This window comes from Poromitra crassiceps, assembly GCF_964638095.1.
Source record: "Poromitra crassiceps genome assembly, chromosome: 19".
NCBI classification, from domain to species: Eukaryota; Metazoa; Chordata; class Actinopteri; order Beryciformes; family Melamphaidae; genus Poromitra; species Poromitra crassiceps.
The window spans coordinates 16496593-16515737 of record NC_139646.1 but is presented as its reverse complement, the minus strand read 5'-3'; the positions used below and the strand labels follow the sequence as shown (position 1 = coordinate 16515737).

At 44.1% G+C, this 19145-nt stretch overlaps 2 protein-coding genes across 2 annotated transcripts; one reads left to right on the top strand and one right to left on the bottom strand.

Moving 5' to 3' along the window:
• Nucleotides 1–1309: 1309 nt before the first annotated feature.
• cUnh17orf67 (chromosome Un C17orf67 homolog) lies at nt 1310–7141 on the bottom strand. The gene is made up of 4 exons (XM_083656094.1): nt 6985–7141; nt 5484–5584; nt 2647–2774; nt 1310–1627 (listed from the first exon to the last, which is right to left on the bottom strand). Exons 1-3 carry the CDS (start codon nt 7037–7039, stop codon nt 2658–2660), a joined length of 273 nt encoding a protein of 90 aa, XP_083512220.1. The 5' UTR covers nt 7040–7141; the 3' UTR covers nt 1310–1627; nt 2647–2657.
• Nucleotides 7142–8662: 1521 nt separating this feature from the next.
• dgke (diacylglycerol kinase, epsilon) lies at nt 8663–18486 on the top strand. Its single transcript, XM_083656093.1, has 11 exons — nt 8663–9429; nt 11254–11413; nt 11589–11708; nt 12382–12525; nt 14011–14168; nt 14257–14305; nt 14554–14667; nt 14883–14954; nt 15721–15848; nt 16046–16157; nt 16920–18486. The coding sequence occupies exons 1-11, from the start codon at nt 8966–8968 to the stop codon at nt 17130–17132; spliced, it is 1734 nt and encodes a 577-aa protein (XP_083512219.1). The 5' UTR covers nt 8663–8965; the 3' UTR covers nt 17133–18486.
• Nucleotides 18487–19145: the final 659 nt, after the last annotated feature.

The window sequence follows — 19145 nt, the reverse complement described above, 5'->3', positions numbered from 1 at the left end:
ATAAATTCAAATTCCTCGTGTGTAATAATATGATAATTATCTTTAGAAAACAACACGCCTATTTAAATGGAGTGAGGAATCATAATCAGGCATTTAGCCTTTAGCTCGTGGCCTGGCCCTGGACCAGGCAGCAGCTCACCTAACATGCACTGCATGAAAACAGGTAGGCCATCTGCTCCTTCCAAATAGCCTAATCATCAATGAATAGGCCTACAAGTGCGAGTCAGCAGAGCTACAGAAACCACCAATTGGGGTTTCCGCCCAACAGCGCATTGCTAAATCTAGTTTGTGCTTGTTAGGCTTTTTTTCTCTCTCCCAGAGGTGAAACCGGGAAAGCATGCTCATTAGGCCTAATCATTCAGCCTATAGCTAACGGGACACCAACACGAAAATAAATAGCTAAGTAAAAATATGTAGGCCTATATAATATAGACCGCAACTGCAACACCTACTGACAATTTCATAGCAGTATAGAGGCAACATTTTAGGGCAGGCGTGGCCTTTTCATTTAGCCTATAGGCCTAACTCAATATAGCCTATATGGCATTGTGCAGCAGCCTGGCGGACCTATGCGGCTATGCCCCCGCAGTTTTACCGTTATTCTCATATAGACTTATAATAGGTCTATTAGTTTAGTTGACTAAATAGACCTGAAGCTAATAGTTTAGGCCCTAAACTAATCCAACGGCTAGCCGGATAATCGGCCTATTAGTCTGAATCGACATGTCGGCTGCACATTCTAGATTAAAAATAGAACGGGGGCTAAATTAATTTTCTCAATGGCCAAAGGCAGGGTCCAAATAGGGCTACCAATTTTCCTGATCTGAAGTGGAAAGCACGAGTCTTTCTGTTTTTGAAAGATTATTGATAATGCCATTGCTTCATTAGGCATGTAGACGTATAGAGGCGAAAAGGGGGAAAGATCAGATATAGGCATAGGCTATAGAATTCGAACCGGTGTCGTCGCGGTTGCGCGGTTACCACACTGTCACTAAAGAGTGACGTAACCTCAGGTCGAGTCGGGGTGAACCGCAGTCTTCAGCCCGGGTCAGAACTGTTCCTCTCCAGCAGCTGAGGTCAAACTCTGAGCAGGAACCGATTCTGAAGGTTTCATGTCAGATTTTTGTTTCTAGGTCAGATTATTTGCTTGTAGGCCTTTTCTGTGGCCGATCCACATAAATAAATAAATAAATAAATAAATAAATAAATAAATAAATAAATAAATAAATAAATAAGCAAATAAGCAAATAAATAAATAAATAAATAAACAAATACATAAATAAACAAATAACACACTTAGGCCACTCACTCGTGCATTTACATTTTTTATTTTGTTCTACACATGCATTTTCATGATTTTATCCTGTTATTAAGAGATTAAAAAATAATCTATACTATACTTAACAGTATAGGACTACTAGCTGTAATACACGTATGCATGGCCATTTATTCAGCAGTCTTCATTAATGGCCACACTGAGGTTTCAGAGAGAGAGAGAGAGAGAGAGTGAGAGAGAGAGAAGAGAGAGAGAGAGGGTATAGAAAGAACCATCTGACTATAACAGCTTCATTCAAGATAGCATTTTCCCTGTAGTCATTGTTGAGTCCATGTTGTCAGCACTGGTCTTCTGTGGAAAGCAGAGGGGGAAGCGGGTCAGACAGACATTGAGAAACTAGGGAGCAAGTCACAAGGCTGCCATGACATGTTTTTAATGTGTCACCATTCAGCTTTAGCCTACATGCTGACAGGAAGGAGGCTGCTGCAAAAAGAAAAGCAAGACAAAAATAATAGGGGGACGTGTGAAAGAATATGAACCAAATTGTGCTTTTGTTTGCCTGTTTGTGTATCAAAGTCTCACTTTTTATTATTGGCATTTCCCCCCTGTTATTTCCCAGTTAATAGGTGCTCAATTTTCTTCAAGAATCTTTTGGTGGCATTTTGCCTTTATTTTGGATAATTTACTTATTAAGGTTAAGAGAGAGAGGCAGGGTTGATGACAAATCCCATAGGTCACAGTGATGCTGCAGGATTCCCCAGGTGTTGAGGTTTCAGTGACTCTTATTTGGAGTTGAGCAGTGTTGATTGGAGAGCTGTTTGTCCACTCATAGATGTGGCTCTGAGGCAGATGTTAAATTAAAGGTATAATGGTATACAACTTTTTTTAGGGCCCTTCAAACATGAACAAACTTTTTTCTTTTTTACATCTTAAAGTCATATTCTTGAAGAGCAGTCTTGCTCCAATGTTTACAAACAATACAAATGTAAACAAACCATCATGGCTTTCAAGTACATGAAACTAATTTTATCTCTACAACTGATATTCCTCAAGAGCTCTGTCAGAGCTAAGAGTTTAAGAATGTTAAAAAAGGGCCCTAAAAAGTTGCATAGTGTACCTTTAACTCTGTAAACACTGGAATATAGTGTTGACTTTTACACTCTCAATGGTGCACAGTGTTATAGCCTACTCATGTAGCCTATAGTATGTATGTATATTATACATACATACTATAGGCTACATGAGTAGGCTATAACACTGTGCACCATTGAGAGTGTAAAAGTATGTATGTATGTATGTATGTATGTATGTATGTATGTACGTACACTGTACTGTATATGTGTGGTGCAGTGCCAGTGAGGAGTAGCGACCTTGCAGACGGTCAGACAGGGTAGCCGTAATTCCTGTCACAGCGTGGGTAGCAGTGAGGGTTCAGCCAGTGCTCCAGGTTCGTCTCCTGGGCCCTCTGGTCCAGAGTCTGCATGTGGAGCAGATGCTCCTGGAGAGAGGGAGAGGGAGGGGGAGAGAGGGGGGGCAGAGGGAGAGACAGTAATTGTAAAGAAGACACATTTTCATTTCAGTCTAAAGATCTGTTGTATATTTGATACTAGTGTTTATATGTTTTTTTCATACATTTTTGTATTTTATGTTTTGTTGCTGTGCTTTGAATAAATGTAATCATTAAATTGAATTGAGAGAGATAAATAGAGGAGATAAGAGTGATTATACTGATCTGTTCTTTCTAAATCCAGCCGCAGTTATGTATTTTTTCTAGTTATGTATTTTTTCTCTCTAGCTATTTTCTATTTATATTTAGATGCTTTGACATTCATGTGGATAGAGCAAAATGAATTGAATTGAGAGAAAGAGAGACAGACAAGAGGAGAGAGGGGGTGAGGCAGAGGCAAAGAAAAGAACACAGTGTGCGGTGATAGATTTAGTTTGCTGCCTGCTAAGCATTTGCAAGAAAATGTAGCTGAATGGGGAATCACCAGCCAACGCTCCTCTGACTCACTTTAGGCTCCACATTTCATGCATGCTTTCATTCTCACACCTTGCAACACAACCGGAGTAAAACTGTATAGAGATGAGTAGAGCTACGTAGGAACCATGCATGGACTGAGTGCATACAGTAGTGTGAATATAAATTACATAATACAGCGGTTCCCAACCTTTTCTGAGTCAAAGCCCACTTGAAAATCTCTCAAATGTTCACGGCCCACACCTGACTGTAAACAGTTACAGTATGGAGGCCAAATAATGCGTTCTCAGAGCACTTTTTAATGTCATTATAAAATGAGCTGTCCATCAGCACCACACAGAAATCAGAAACTAAAAGTGAGGGGCTGTCTGCAATATTCACCTTATGTAGCCCCGCCCACTTGACCCAGTTGTGTTACGACTTCCTGTCTGTTTTACCTTGTCAATAAGGAACATAAGCTGAATGGGCTAATTAACAAATAATTGATTACAAATTAAATAACAGTATCATTCAACAATGGAGAAATGCATTCTCATACAAAATAATAATAATAATAATAATAATACAAATCATGAGGAGTGTAATGTTTCGCATCTTGCGCCCCTCTTGCAATACATTTTCCACCTACCAGTGGGCCCCGGCCCACAGGTTGGGAATGGCTGACATAATAAATGTGTACAAGTGGAAAGAGTGCTGAAATAATTTACTACTGTACTGCTTTACTCTAGTACAAATCCCCCCCCCCAACTGGTGGTCCGTGGCCCCCTGGTGGTCCGTGAAGGCATTGCAGGTGCTCCCTGACCAATGACCATGCATTCAATAATGTAGTTTTTTCCATGTAATCTCAAGCCCTTTCCTCACACCAGTGGTCCTCCTCAGGTTGCTTCTCTTGTGTCAGAATGGTGGTCCCTGGGTCACAATCAGTTGAAAACCCCTCATTTAGTAGACTCTCTACTGCTACTTCAATAGACGTGTGTGTTTGTGAGTGAGTGAGTGAGTGAGTGAGTGAGTGAGTGAGTGAAGTGAGTGACTGAGTGAGTTTATTCAGAAAAGTATAGCTTTGAAATAGATACAAGTACTAAAAAAAAAAACTCAAGTCCAAATATGTATTTTAAGTCCAAATTATAAAGATATTCTAACATGTCAACAAAGCTGCAAGTGCAAGAGGTTCAAGACTTACCAGAGTTGAGGGTTATCAACTTTGTAAAATCAAATAAATCATTTTTGTGTGTTTTGAATGGGGGGCTAGTAAATGTAGTTTTAACATCCTATAATTACCGAATAACCTCTGAATAAAGGCTCTCTCTGGTATGCATTACTACAGGCAGGAAGACCCGCCCGTCTTCCGGTGGATCTTCCACTTTGTGTGCCACAGTGTTTTTGTTCCCCCATTTTACCGTTTTGACCGGTGTGTAATTCTGTGCGTTAGAGTTCTCTTATGCATGAAATGGATGTTTATTTTGAGGGAAAAAGTTTAAAATAGAAATGTTTGTGTATGTGAAAGCGTGTGAAGCTATTTCCAAGCATGGTCCTTTCTACATGCAGCTTTCTTTATTTTTTATTTTTTGAAAGCATTTGTTTATTGAGATTTTGCATATAAATCATGGATACAATAGGACACAATATCAGCAATATATACAATACAAAACATTTCCCACCCTCCCCGAACATCTCACCCGTCAAAAAAAACAAAAACAAAAGAAAAACAGTTCCCTTTTAAGCAAAGTGTTTGACCAGTATAGTAGTACAGTTTGGGGGTTGACATACAAATGTAGAGCATAGCATAAGAATAAGAATTGAAAATTTAAATACAAATGTACTGTGGTATCAAACACCTATAGGACAAGCAATGAGGGTTCATGAATCCAGAATGATCCCCACAGAGCTTGCTCGAGTATAATGAGCCCTTTAGGCAGCAATGCCATTATTTGGTTTTAGTTGTTTGTTTGTTTTTAGCTTTTTGGGTAGCTAGATACTCGCGTCGCCCATGTTTTCTGAACAGAAAGCAAGGAATGAGCGGGAGCACAGCTGCACTTTGGTTCCCAGCGGATGTTGTGGGTGTCTTCCACCCATAGCCGGATGACATGGAACAAGGTTTTTCCACCCAGACTACGAATAACTAAGTACAATAACCAGAGTAGTTATAACTGGTTATTTGGTTATTTTCCACCTCTTACAATGTGCCCGTATGTGATGTATCTGTGCTCTTTGAACCTTGACCCTTACCCTCATGGGCTCATCAGGGTGTCCGGCCTTCCTCGGCCGCTCCTGCCTCTTGCTGCGGAGAAGCTGCTTAGCAAAGCTCTCCTTGATGATAGGGTTGGCATCTGGGGAGAGAGGGAGATCAATTTCTCTGCTTGGAAAAAGATCAAACGTTCAGACACATATCTTGTGATAAACGTGACCAACTCTTCTACTGGTGCTAGATGAGAATGACTTTAAAGTAGGAACGCACTCAGCTATGTGGGACATACTTTAAAATGATAAAGAAAGGACAAAAATGCCACGAAAGTCTGCCTGATTTTAGAGGAAATATCCAGGTTAGGTTGTAATTCTCCCATTATTGTACATGTGAGTGTGCAGCAATTTCCTTCATTTTTACTTCTTCTGCTCTCAGCTCAACCTCTGCCAGAGTTGTTTAGTTTATGCGATGAACATAATAATCATCTGTTCAGTGGGGGGGGGGGGGGGTGTTTGCTAATTAGGGAGAACATCAACCATTCGCTGCACTAAAGCTGCATTCAAACCCATAAATAAACCCCTCAGCAGCACTATCTGCTGGTGGTGAGCCATGGCTGGTGATCTGTTTAGCTAGTTCATGTGAGGTCTGTTTATTCCCCAAAGCCAGCCCCAAGGGAGCTGCTCCCCTGTGCCCTCGCACGCACGCACACACACACACACACACACACACACACACACACGCACGCACGCGCGCACACAGACACACACAGACACACACAGACACACACACACACACACACACACACACACACAGAGAGAGGGAGAGGCAGGCTCCTCTCAGCAGCCCAGGGTTTTGGGTGGAGGGTAACAAAGTACCCATTCATGCCGTCTCTCCCCGGGGAGCCCGACCCGCGCAGCACGTGACCCGGGACGGTCAGCCAGGACGGCCAGCCTGGCCCTCTCTGCCTCTCTGTCAACACAGGACCAGGACTGCTGCTGCCTTAAACTCTCACAGCAACGTGGCAAAACACTCTCACACACATTCACCAGCTATCTGGTTTGGAAAGATTGATTTGTTTTTTCTTTGTGAGATGAGGAATGCTGCTGATTTTTACACATATTGGCCTTAAAGCAGGAATGCATGCTGATTCCATGGGGAGAAATTCTGCAATGAAATAAATTAATTCATGAATTGTACATTGGAATGCACATTTTAATGTTATAATAGTTCAAAATAAATGAAACCGTTTAAGATTATTTCCGTTTCTTGATGAAGCCTGTACATTTTGTTTTATTGGTGAAATAACAAAAGGTCCACCAAATTTGCGCAAAACTACATAAATTAGGTCAACAATTTATCATTCTGATATGATAGGCATTATTCATTATCCTTATATTTGAGTCACCCAAATGCACTGAATTTGTCAAAATTGCTGTTCTAACAACAAGCTAATACATTCAATATGAGTGTATTCTGTTGATTTAACTTCAGAATGTTCATATTCAAGGATCTGTGTTCTTAGTTTAATTTGCAGCAGTTTCTTACCTGAGTAACAGGTCAGCAGGACCAGACAGAGGAAAAACACCACCAGCTTCTTCATCTTCTTCACCTCTCCTGCCTGCAGCTCCTCTGCTCCCAGACCCCTCCACAGTGTGGGGGTAGGGGGGTAGGGGGTGGGGTGGTAAACTCTCCTCCTCCTGCTGCATGTCACCACAAACTGTCCCCTTGAAAAAAATATGTTTAAAATTATGTATTATTAGTAAATATATTTACAAAAATATTATTTAACATATATCAAACATATATAAAACATATTTACATATACTGTGTAAACACACCTTGAATGTTATTTTTTTTTTAATTGTGGAAAAACATCAGTCAGTCCCATGTGTATGTTATCTGGCCGTCCACTAGATGGCAATACAAATAGATTCATTTGGAGAGAAAAGCGGCTTTTGAGGCTGTTTTGTGTTTTGCCCATGATGGTCAGTCAGCTGATTGTGAAATAGTCCCCAACCAAGAGTTTGGTGCCACAAGTTTAGCAACAATCATTTTCATTAATACTTTAAAAGTATTGACTTGAATCCATGATGTTGCAGTAACAACATTTTACAGTCTAGTTTATATTCTAGTGATGTTAGTTTATTAAAAAAAAACGAATTGTTGGCTACATTTTGACATAACAGTATATAACAGAGGTAGCTTACATAATTCAAAGTAGCCTAGTTTACAAACTGCATCTTCCATCCAAATACAGGGGAGAAATCCAGAGAAATTAGAGAATTGTCTTATCTTTGCATCACTTCTTGATTGATCGATCCTATCTATCTATATCTATCTATCTATCTATCTATCTATCTATCTATCTATCTATCTATCTGTTGTATTTGTCTCAATGTTAATTTGTTGTAATTCATTCTATATTATCTTCATGGGGCTAGGCTTTCGCCCACAGGGCCAATAATAATGTTTGTTTAAATTTCTGTCCTATTGATGATTTCACAATGTATATGACAACAGTGATGTCATCAGTGACATCATTATTGACCAAAATCATCTTATAACATCACTGATGATGTCATAGTCACTGATGATGTCATAGGCATTGTGACATCATGAGTCAGTGATGTCATAGGCATTGTTACATCATCTGTGACAGTGATGTCTTCAGTGATGCGAAGTTGGCAAAAATTGTGTGCTGCGCATAGAGCAGGCGATTGCGCATGCCAATAGTGCAGGCGAGGCCACAGCGAGTGAGCCTAGGGTTTCGGGGCCGATACCCTAGTAATAAAAAAATGCTAACTTATAAACTTATCTTATCTTAAAATTGGCTAAGTGGGTGGTGGTGTGTGTCCGTGGTTGGCGGCGGTGTGGTTCAGTCACGACTGTGATGTCATCAGTGATAATGTCATCAGTGATGTCACTTGAGCAATTGTGATGTCAGCAGATTGGATGTCACTTGACCAATTATGATGTCATCAGTGATGTCACTTGAGCAAGGCCCTATATATTTTCACTTTTTTTTTTAATACTGTCAGATGTCAGAGAAAACCACTTATTAGTGACTGTATTTTCACTTTTTTTTTTATACTGTCAGGTGTCAGAGAAAAACACTTATCAGTGACTGACCTTTAGACAGGTCAGTTCTACGCATGTGCGAGCTGACTTCCGTTCTGGCGGACAAGCATTTCCTGGTTGGAACAGTAGGTTTGGGTGAGCTATGTTGACAGAATATTGACTCTCTGGCTGAAGCCAAGTTGTCAGTGTAGCCAGGTTAGCTGGCTCGGCTCAACGTTTACCTGTTATTTCGCTGCGTAGTTGTTATATCACAAACGGTAACTTAATTCGGCAGCAGATTACTGTTCTTTCTCTGTAAACATGCGTATCGCAGGAACATCTCGCGCGCGTCCTGCGTACTGTCAGTTGTGCTGTTTACATACGTAACGTTAGCTAGCTCGGTAGCTGCTTCACTGCTTTCCGCTCATCTCCATCAGTCGTCGCTAAAACAGCGAGCAGCAGCATCATCATGTACCCGGAGGGGGACTCACAGGAGGGGGGCGAGGACCTGGCCTCAGCACGGGAGGAGTGGACGCTGCTGCTGTGGACCTCTCTGGCCGTGCTGGTCCCGGTCATCATCACGCTGTGGTGCAGCGCCCAGCGCTCCAAGCGAAAGATACACATGAAGGACTTCTTTCGCAAGAGCAAGCACGGCTGGCACTACACCGACCTGTTCAACAAGCCCACCTACTGCTGCGTGTGTTCCCAGCACATCCTGCAGGGCGCCCACTGCGACTGCTGCGGGCTGTGCGCCGACGAGCCGTGCCTGCGCCGCGCCGACCGCAGCCTGCCCTGCAAGGAGATCATGGCCCCGCCTGTCCGGCCCGACGGGGCCCCGGAGCACCGCTGGGTCCGGGGGAACGTCCCGCTCGCCAGCTACTGTGCGGTGTGCACACAGCAATGCGGGACACAGCCCAAGCTCTGCGACTTCAGGTACAGTAGTAGTCCGTCATGTCATGCTGCTAACAGGTGTAGCCGATGGAGGAGTCACTTTCTCCCGCTGATTCACAGCTGGATATCTACATCACTAGATACAAGGACTGCCATGGTCTGGTATTAACTTCATTATTAGCTAGTTGAGAGACATACGTTATAACGTTACTACATTATGAGGCGTATGATGATGATAGGCCCTAGTATGTAAATTATGAAATAAACTGCATTAAGTTGCATGTGCATGGAGGATGCATCTATAATGGCTGTTGCTTAGCCCCGTCGGGACGCTTTCTGCTAGCTATGCTAATGCTAGCTAGCTACGCAGAAAGAGTCCCGTCTGCCTACATAGACTTGCATGTAGTCTGGGCACCTTTCACCCCGCTTTTTGTCATGGGGGCGTAAACCACGGAACCAGAATGAACACCGGAAGGAAGTGCGGCAAAAAACGTCTTTGTTGCCTCTTTCCTCGATTAATAGACCCTTCTCACGGGGGCCATTTTGGGTCGAAAAGGCAGGGTAAACACAGGTGCAAGCAAAACACTAATGAGGGTGTCCAACTTCCATGATTGGAATTTGGAAAGCCTCATTAGTGTTTTGCTTGCACCTGTGTTTACCCTGCCTTTTCGACCCAAAATGGCCCCGTGAGAAGGGTCTATTGTCTGATGCAAAGCTTCTGTATTGGGTTAAAAGATGTGAGATTGTGAATCCGCAATGTCTCTACAAGAACTTCTTCAAAAACTTTGTTCGGTACGTCCATCTTTTGTTTTGTTGTTTGCCATTCTGATACGTTGTGTCTAATTGTCAAGTTAACTTAAAAGTTGACGAGCTATATCCGCTGTTACTTCCTGTCTAGGGCGGGCTCCAGGCTGGAACCAGGCAGAGTGACATAATCAATTGTGAACGGAGGCCAGGCTCTTTCTCGCCGAGAAGAGCCTGGTGACGCGAGGTTACTTGCATGCGACTTTCGCTCCCAAGCTGTCTAAATCAGCGATATGGACGTATTTAAAAGTGCCACTGAAACATTTTCAAATCCACCTACTTGAGAACAAGGGTTCATTGCTTCTCGACGTCGGGGTTAGAAAGCTCGACGCTGCTCATAAATGCCTCTTTTCATCCGAAGTCTGTGCTGGTGATATTATTTTTTCCCGGTTAGAGCCCAGACATCACAGCGCTCAACAGCGCCACTCTGGTCGAAAGCTCGGTAAAAAATAATATCACCAGCACGGACTTCGGATGAAAAGAGGCATTTATGAGCAGCGTCGAGCTTTCTAACCCCGACGTCGAGAAGCTATGAACCCTTGTTCTCAAGTACCGGTAGGTGGATTTGAAATGTTTCTGTGGCACTTTTAAATACGTCCGTATCGCTGATTTAGGCAGCTTGGGAGCGAAAGTTGCATGCAAGTCTATGTAGGCACAGGCAGACGGGACTCTTTCTGGGTAGCTAGCATTAGCATAGCTAGCAGAAAGCGTGTCAGCGGGGCTAGCTGTTGCTGTACTCCATCTCTCCCTGGCTGCCAAAACCCAGTGAGACACACAGCGACCTGACACGGGCACTGCTCTACAGCTCTAATCTGACAGATTCCATTTTAATCTGTCAGATTAGAACAGTGCCAGTTCGCCCCACTGCTCAGGGTTGCCAGGTCACCCGTGCCCAATACCAGAACTCAAAATATGCCTCTCTGCCAAACCATATACAGGTCCAAGTCCAACAGCATTTGCTACTATCATTGTCAAATGTAGTGTAATAAAGTAACATCCTAAATAAAAGCAGTTTTCCCTAACCAGTTGTTTCACCTGGCCCCTCCCTCCCTCCCTCCACAGGTGTGTGTGGTGTCAGACCACGGTGCACGATGACTGCATGTCCAGCCTGAGGGACACTGAGCGCTGTGACCTGGGCGAGTTCCGCAGCCTCATCATCCCTCCTCACTACCTCTACCACGTCAACAAGCTGCGCCGCAGGCACCCCGACGAGTACAGCAAGGTCCCCACTTACTTATTACTGGAGCCTGGGGGGGGGGGGGGGGGTTGGGGCTGCTCTTCACCTCTGTGGGGTTTCTGTGTTGTCCTACCACTGTTTTATGTGTGTGTGTGTGTGTGTGTGTGTGTGTGTGTGTGTGTGTGTGTGTGTCGGTTGGTTGGTTTGTTTGTTTATGCAGCTGGCGTCATCCTGCGGTAGCAGCTGGACTCCAGTGTTGGTCCTGGCTAACACGCGTAGCGGTAACAACATGGGGGAGGCTCTGCTGGGAGAGTTTCGCACCCTCCTCAACCCTGTGCAGGTCAGTTTGCCCTTCTCTATTTCTGTCTCAATGGACCTATTGTGTGTAATGACCAGGGGAGAAACTAACACCAGCCAAGTTGTAAAGTTTATCTGTGGCTGGTGGTTAGTTGTTTTTTATTATGACTATATATATATATATAAAATGATCATTCTGATTATTTTTGCTCAGTATAGCAGCCTTGATGATTAATCATAATTGTTGGCCTTGATTTGATTTGTCGTCGTAGATTAACATCTTCATTTCTAAAGTTAATGTAATGCTTTAATATTTTAGATGTACTGTAATTGTGTCTGACACGACACTTCTGTAGGTAATCAACCATCATCTGTAAATTCTTCCCCATGCTAAAAAGCAATATTTGAATGACTAGTAAAACTATGGAAGTGGCTTGTTTATTTTGGAATCCGTCAGCCACTGTGACTGTGTTTACAGTTTAGTGGAGGAAAAATGTGTTTTCTTCTCTGATAATGGCAGTGACCGACCAACATGAGTTCAACAGCTAAGTGTTTACAAAGGAAGCAGTGATTTGATTATTGGCTGCTTGACTCCTGACTCCTCTGCTTGTTAATACGTCTGAACTGAATTTCTTCTCCTCACATCTCCTCTCCCTCTCCCTTCTCATTCCCTGTTCTTGCCTTCTCTCCTGTACCACCCCTCGCCCCTCCTCCAGGTGTTTGACCTATCACAGCTGCCTCCCTCCAAAGCCCTGCAGCTGTGCACCCTGCTGCCCCCTGGCAGTGTGCGGGTGCTGGTGTGTGGGGGAGACGGCACCGTGGGCTGGGTGCTGGATGCTATTGACACCATGAAGCTCAAGGTGAGATGGGAGAGAGAGGTTCGCTATTCAATTGAAATATCGTAAACACAGACTTGATTATGCACTAGCCTCATCTCATCATTTTTTAAGTATTTATTTTACAAGTATTTATTTTTTAATGCGATATACGGTGGCGGTCACATAACCTTGCCAGGCAGCTGGATTTGCGAGACCACGATCGTGCGTGAAATCCATCTTGCCATGCTGCCAGATATGCGTCTGACTCCGAACCGCCAGTGGTGCGGACCAATCAGTGTCTGAGGAAGGAGGAGGCGCTCCTAAGTGCTTGAAGTTAGCCTCTGATAGACAGATCGTTAATCCAATCACCTGCCAAGTATTTTTTGAAAGCATCTGCCCCTCCCAGATCGTCCTGTGTAGCAAATCATCTGGCGTGTCAGGTTAGCGGCCACACTCTGATGTCACAAAACGGACAGAATTATTGACTGATAGCTGTCCATTGTTTGATTTGGAATGTCAATCTGGTGGGAGGGGCAGAAATACAAGCCTAGCTTTGCTGGTAATGGAGCTACTTTATAGAAAAAAAGAGGAAACCGACTCTACCGTATCAATTAAAAAAGAAACTGACATGGAACACCTTCAGTCATCCCAATGTTATACCAGGCTTTCTCAGTTTTTTTCTTTGTTTTGCTTGTAACGTTGAGCCTGTAATGGTCACTATTTTATCCAAAATCCAAAAAATTTATGTCGAAATGGAAGGAAATCTGACAGAGACAGAGTCATCATCAGCCCCATCCAGACCAGACCACGGACGGCTCTCATTGAAAGTGAATTGAAATGAGCGGAGATGGACAGACACAATGTGTCAGTGTGGCTGTGGCTTCATGTTGCATTATCTGTGTCTCTCTACCTGTTCCTGTTCATTATCTGTGTAATGACACGTCTTCCATCCTCCCTGCTCCCCTTGCCTCCTCCTGCTTCCATCCTCCCTGCTCCCCTTGCCTCCTCCTGCTTCCATCCTCCCTGCTCCCCTTGCCTCCTCCTGCTTCCATCCTCCCTGCTCCCCTTGCCTCCTCCTGCTTCCATCCTCCCTGCTCCCCTTGCCTCCTCCTGCTTCCATCCTCCCTGCTCCCCTTGCCTCCTCCTGCTTCCATCCTCCCTGCTCCCCTTGCCTCCTCCTGCTTCCATCCTCCCTGCTCCCCTTGCCTCCTCCTGCTTCCATCCTCCCTGCTCCCCTTGCCTCCTCCTGCTTCCATCCTCCCTGCTCCCCTTGCCTCCTCCTGCTTCCATCCTCCCTGCTCCCCTTGCCTCCTCCTGCTTCCATCCTCCCTGCTCCCCTTGCCTCCTCCTGCTTCCATCCTCCCTGCTCCCCTTGCCTCCTCCTGCTTCCATCCTCCCTGCTCCCCTTGCCTCCTCCTGCTTCCATCCTCCCTGCTCCCCTTGCCTCCTCCTGCTTCCATCCTCCCTGCTCCCCTTGCCTCCTCCTGCTTCCATCCTCCCTGCTCCCCTTGCCTCCTCCTGCGTCAGGGTCAGGACCAGTTTCTCCCCCGGGTGACCATCCTGCCCCTGGGGACAGGGAATGACCTTTCCAACACGTTGGGCTGGAGTGCCGGGTATGCCGGGGAGATTCCTGTGGAACAGGTGTTCCGTAACATCCTCGATGCCGAAGTGGTCAAAATGGACAGGTGGGGCAGCTGTACTGTACTGGCTTCATTATTTGCTAACGTCTCTCATTTGTGTTTTGTTGTTAATCGCCTACATAATCATTTTCAGGTGGAAAGTGCAAGTAGCTTCGAAAGGCATCTACTTTCGTAAACCAAAGGTGAGGCACATTCTGCGCTTTATGTCAAATTGCATCTATCAATATTCTGCCTTAGCTTTACTTGCAAATAATGTTCTTCTTATAGTGTTTGGCAGACGTTTAAGCAGGTTTTAGGGGTTTGGGTGTGTGGGTTCATTGTGCAAATCAAGAAAAGGTGACAGTCAGTAGTAGACACATTCTGGCTCCTTAGACTTAACATTCTGGAAAAAAATAATAATCAATAAATGACATGTTATGTGTTTACCCAGGTTCTGTCCATGAATAACTACTTCTCTGTGGGTCCCGACGCCCTGATGGCGCTCAACTTCCACACGCACCGCGAGAAAACACCCTCCTTCTTCTCCAGTCGCATCATCAACAAGGTCAGAGAGCGAGAGCGCCTTCATTTGAATATATTTCCATATGCAAATGTCTGAATATTAATACAAGGACAATGAATGTGTTTGATACCTGAAATGGTGGCAGTGTTGCCATACTGTTTCCTCATTGTCACAAACATTTCAATGAAACAGTGTGCTATTTATTGATATTTATGCACATGTTTTTCTGTTTGTAAACATGTCCACTCTTTCTCCAGGTGGTATATTTCCTGTATGGCACCAAAGATTGTTTAGTGCAGGAATGTAAGGACCTGGATAAGAGGATTGAGGTACAGTAGCCATGTTACGGTGATGAAACTTCTCTGTTTATTGTTCTTTTCACCTCTGTGGCTCTTAAACAGACAAGCAGAATCAGCAAACATTTCGTCCAATACAGTACTCCTGGCTGACAATCACTGAATTACGCTACGTCTTTCTTTTTTGCTTCTTAAATCAGCCACTATATAATTCTCTAATTCTCTAAGGGAAAATTCTATAATAATTTGTTTTGGTAGTTTATGAGATATTTGGCTGTAATGTTTTGCTGTGAAATTAATTCCTAAAACCCCTCTTATAAATATATAAAACAATTTAATGATTTTGAATTTGAAACCATATTTTATTTATTCAAGTCGCAATTAACAAAACTAAAACTGGCTGATAATGCATAAGCTATGTTAGCTTTGTTTTTCATGATGTGACGCTTTGCCTCTAATTTTGTAAGTTGAAATTCTACCAATACTATGTGTCTGTCTGTGTATTATATGGTAAATGGACTGCATTTATATAGTGCCTTTCTAGTCTACCGACCACTCAAAGTACTCTACTACACATGCCTGCATCCACACGCCGATGGCAGGAAGCTACCACACAGGGTGCTGGCACACCCACCGAGAGCAATTTAGGGTTCAGTATCTTGCCCAAAGACACTTTGGCATGCGGACTGGAGGAACTGAGGATCAAACCACGGAACCTCTGATTAGTGGACGACCCGCTCTACCTCCTGAGCCACAGCCGCCCCAAATATATCAATATGAGTGTGTGTTCCCTCCACAGCTGGAGCTGGATGGGGAGCGGGTGGAGCTGCCCAGCCTGGAAGGCATCATTGTCTGTAACATTGGCTACTGGGGAGGCGGCTGCAGACTGTGGGAGGGGATGGGAGATGAGCCCTGCCCCCCCACACGGTAAGACCCGTACTTCCATACAGGACGACATTATGATTAGTGACTTAGAAATTACCTCATTAACTGATTGTGTATTTAATTAACATATTTTAAGAGGTTTGGGACTGAGACTTCTTTTTTACCTTGCTCTTTGACTCTGGAATTTTAGATCAACTAATCAAATGGCCATGTTTTTCTGAATGCATCTCCTCTCTTAGGCTGGATGATGGTCTGCTGGAGGTGATGGGAGTGTTTGGCTCCTTCCACTGCGCTCAGATCCAGGTCAAGCTGGCCAATCCTGTACGCCTGGGTCAGGCCCACACTGTCAGGGTGAGGGGATGTCAGAAGCACACACTCTCTCTCTCTCTCTCGCCCACCGCAGCACTTCCTTGTTACTTCACTAATTGGGTATTGAACAGGACACTGTAATTAGCTTACACTGTGCCATTTTCCTGATTAGGGCATTTCAGAATCTAATTTGATGAAGCATGTGCTGTCTGCTCATATCCTTTAGACGCACAAGCGCATGTTATAATTGTAGTGGACATGCATGGGGGTAGGCATAGCTGTCCATGGCTGAAGACAGGGGTCTGAAGCCAGACTCCCACTTCTTTCAGTGTCTGCCCCTGGGACTTGATTTTGCTCTTATGACATCACTGATGACATCATCTGTGGGACTCTTATGACATCACTCTGATGACATCACAACCTCTTATGTCACAATTTATAACATCACTGATGACATCATCACTGGGACCGTGTGTGTGCATGCATGTCTGTCTCGTGTGTGTGTGTGTGAGTGAATTTATGACATCACTGATGTCATCAGTGGGACAGACAAACAGAGCCCTAGCTCCCTTTTATTTATTTCTTTATTTATACAGTATATATACATATGTATGATACTTGGGATGCCATTGCCAACATAGATGCGAACAGATTAGCGTCGCCAGCGAGGGCCCCCACTGTTGCGGTCGAGGTACTTTTCGAAAAACTCTCCAGGCCTGAAAATCTTTCTAGGGGAAACATTGTAATAGATGGCCCGACCACCTGACACTAAAATGTTGTGTAATGGCTTGCCCTCTCCTCCAGCTGGTTCTGAAGAGCTCCAGGATGCCCATGCAGGTGGATGGAGAGCCTTGGGCGCAGGGCCCCTGCACCATCACCATCACCCACAAGACCCAGGCCCTCATGCTGTACCACAGCACTGAGCAGACCGACGACGACGACGAGTCCAGTGCCTCCGAGAGCCCCACCCCCCACGACTCGCCCAGGCCCCTGGGGCCCGCCTCCGCCCGTGCATGACCCCACCCCCCACGACTCGCCCAGGCCCCTGGGGCCCGCCTCCGCCCGTGAGCCCCACCCCCCACGACTCGCCCAGGCCCCTGGGGCCCGCCTCCGCCCGTGCATGAACTCCCCACATCGCCCCTAAATATCACCTGATCTGAAGGCCGTTTGCTGCTTACGTTCTATCTTCCTTCTTTGGCCCAGTTTCATCTGTCATTTTCAGTTTGTGAACACATTTGACAGCTTGACCTCAGATCTCGCCTATGAGAATATCTATTATAATTTTGCTATATAATCTATATACAATATTTCTATAAGCATTTTATCTCATTGTTGTATCCAGGGGTTAGAGAGGTTAGTTTGAAATTGGGCTGGTGTGATTGATTTGTATTTCCGGGGGGTGTTACACCGCCATACTCCCCCTACACAGGTGGGGCAGTCAGGTGAAGGTGAATGCTTTGGAGGAAGATTGTCTATTTGCACTGATGCCTTGTGCCATAGTTATAATGGCAATGGCCATAGTACAGAGTTTTACTGTATTTACAGTACAGTTATACTGTATTTACAGAAAGATGCCCAATACAAGCTGACCATTTCATTTTGACCCTTCAGGCAAAGCAAAGCTCACCAATTGCAAAACGCAGGAGAGGACAGTCTTGTCGGAGTGTGTGAAAGCTACAAGCACAACTTACATGCGTGAGTTTTTCCTCAAATAGATACAAATACACATTTTCTGTGAGAAAGACTCAACACAGTTCAGGATATCTGTTGAAATAATTTCAGGCTCCCTATCACAATGCTCATAGATTGTGATATGATTGTCTCTTCTGCTTTTGCCTCTAAGATTAGCACTATTTGAAATGTGTACATTGAATACATTCAAGCCAAAAGCTCTTTGATGCTGGAGGGAGCCAGGGCACTGTTACTCCAATTACTGTGTTTGTCAATTACTGGACATTTGATGTTGGCTTTGTTTACTTTGCGATACACTGTCTCAAGAAGTTGCTGTATTGTACTAAAAAGGTCTTAAAACCGTTCTACACATTTTCCTGTAACAGCTACAGGAAGCTACCTAACTCAATGGTTCATTTTGGAAGAGAGAAAAGAAAAGGCAAAGTAGCAGTTGAATAACTGCTACATGCTAGATGAGCCACTTTGCCTTTGTGAAATCCTGTCAAATTTGTGTGTTTCCTTTCCTTTACATATTTCCTCTCGTTTACATGTTTTGTGTGGCACTGTTTTGGCACTTGACATTTTGACACATTTTGTTAAATACCTTACACTTCATAGGAAATAGTTATGAAAGATATAACAGATAACACGTTAAAAAAAAAAAAAAAAATTACCTTTGATGTTAGTACTGCTGCAAGTATGCTGTCAGATGCTCTTATTTTAGGTTATTCAAGCAGCAGTTCTCTTGGATTTTAAGATTTGTGTTTTTCTCAGTTTTCCTCGTTCATGCTGCTTGCAACACTAACCACAGGGTGGCATCCTAGAGACAGTATTTTCTATACAAGGACAGGCCCAAATAGGGTCCATACTCAGACCTCTACATAATACTATCAGTTAGTTGCATGTACCTGATTCTCTAAGTTAGTTCACATCATTTTGTGACTATTTGTTACTGGTTGCATCTTGAAAGAGGTGTTTTATTTTTCAGTTTCTTAAATACAGTAGCCTACCTGTTGGGGAATATTGTAATGATATTGCCATTTTTCGAAAGTACAGGTGGAGGTGGTTCTCTGTGTTGCTCACAGCCATATTAGTATTAGTCTTTTGAATGTTAGCTAGTGCTTTACTATGAATTTGGAGCCAACTTGCACAGAGTTTGTTTACTGTTTACTGGTCAGGACTCAGCCTGACGTCCATAAGGCTGAACAGGGATCAGTTCTTAGCCGCGTGATGCCTATGCTTGTGGATTATGCAGCTCATTAGCAGGTAACTCAGCCTTTATGTGTTTGGTGAATGTCTTTTTGCTTCAAGGACACCTAGATGACCCTTGACCTTCTGCTCCCTGTTTACGATGTCATA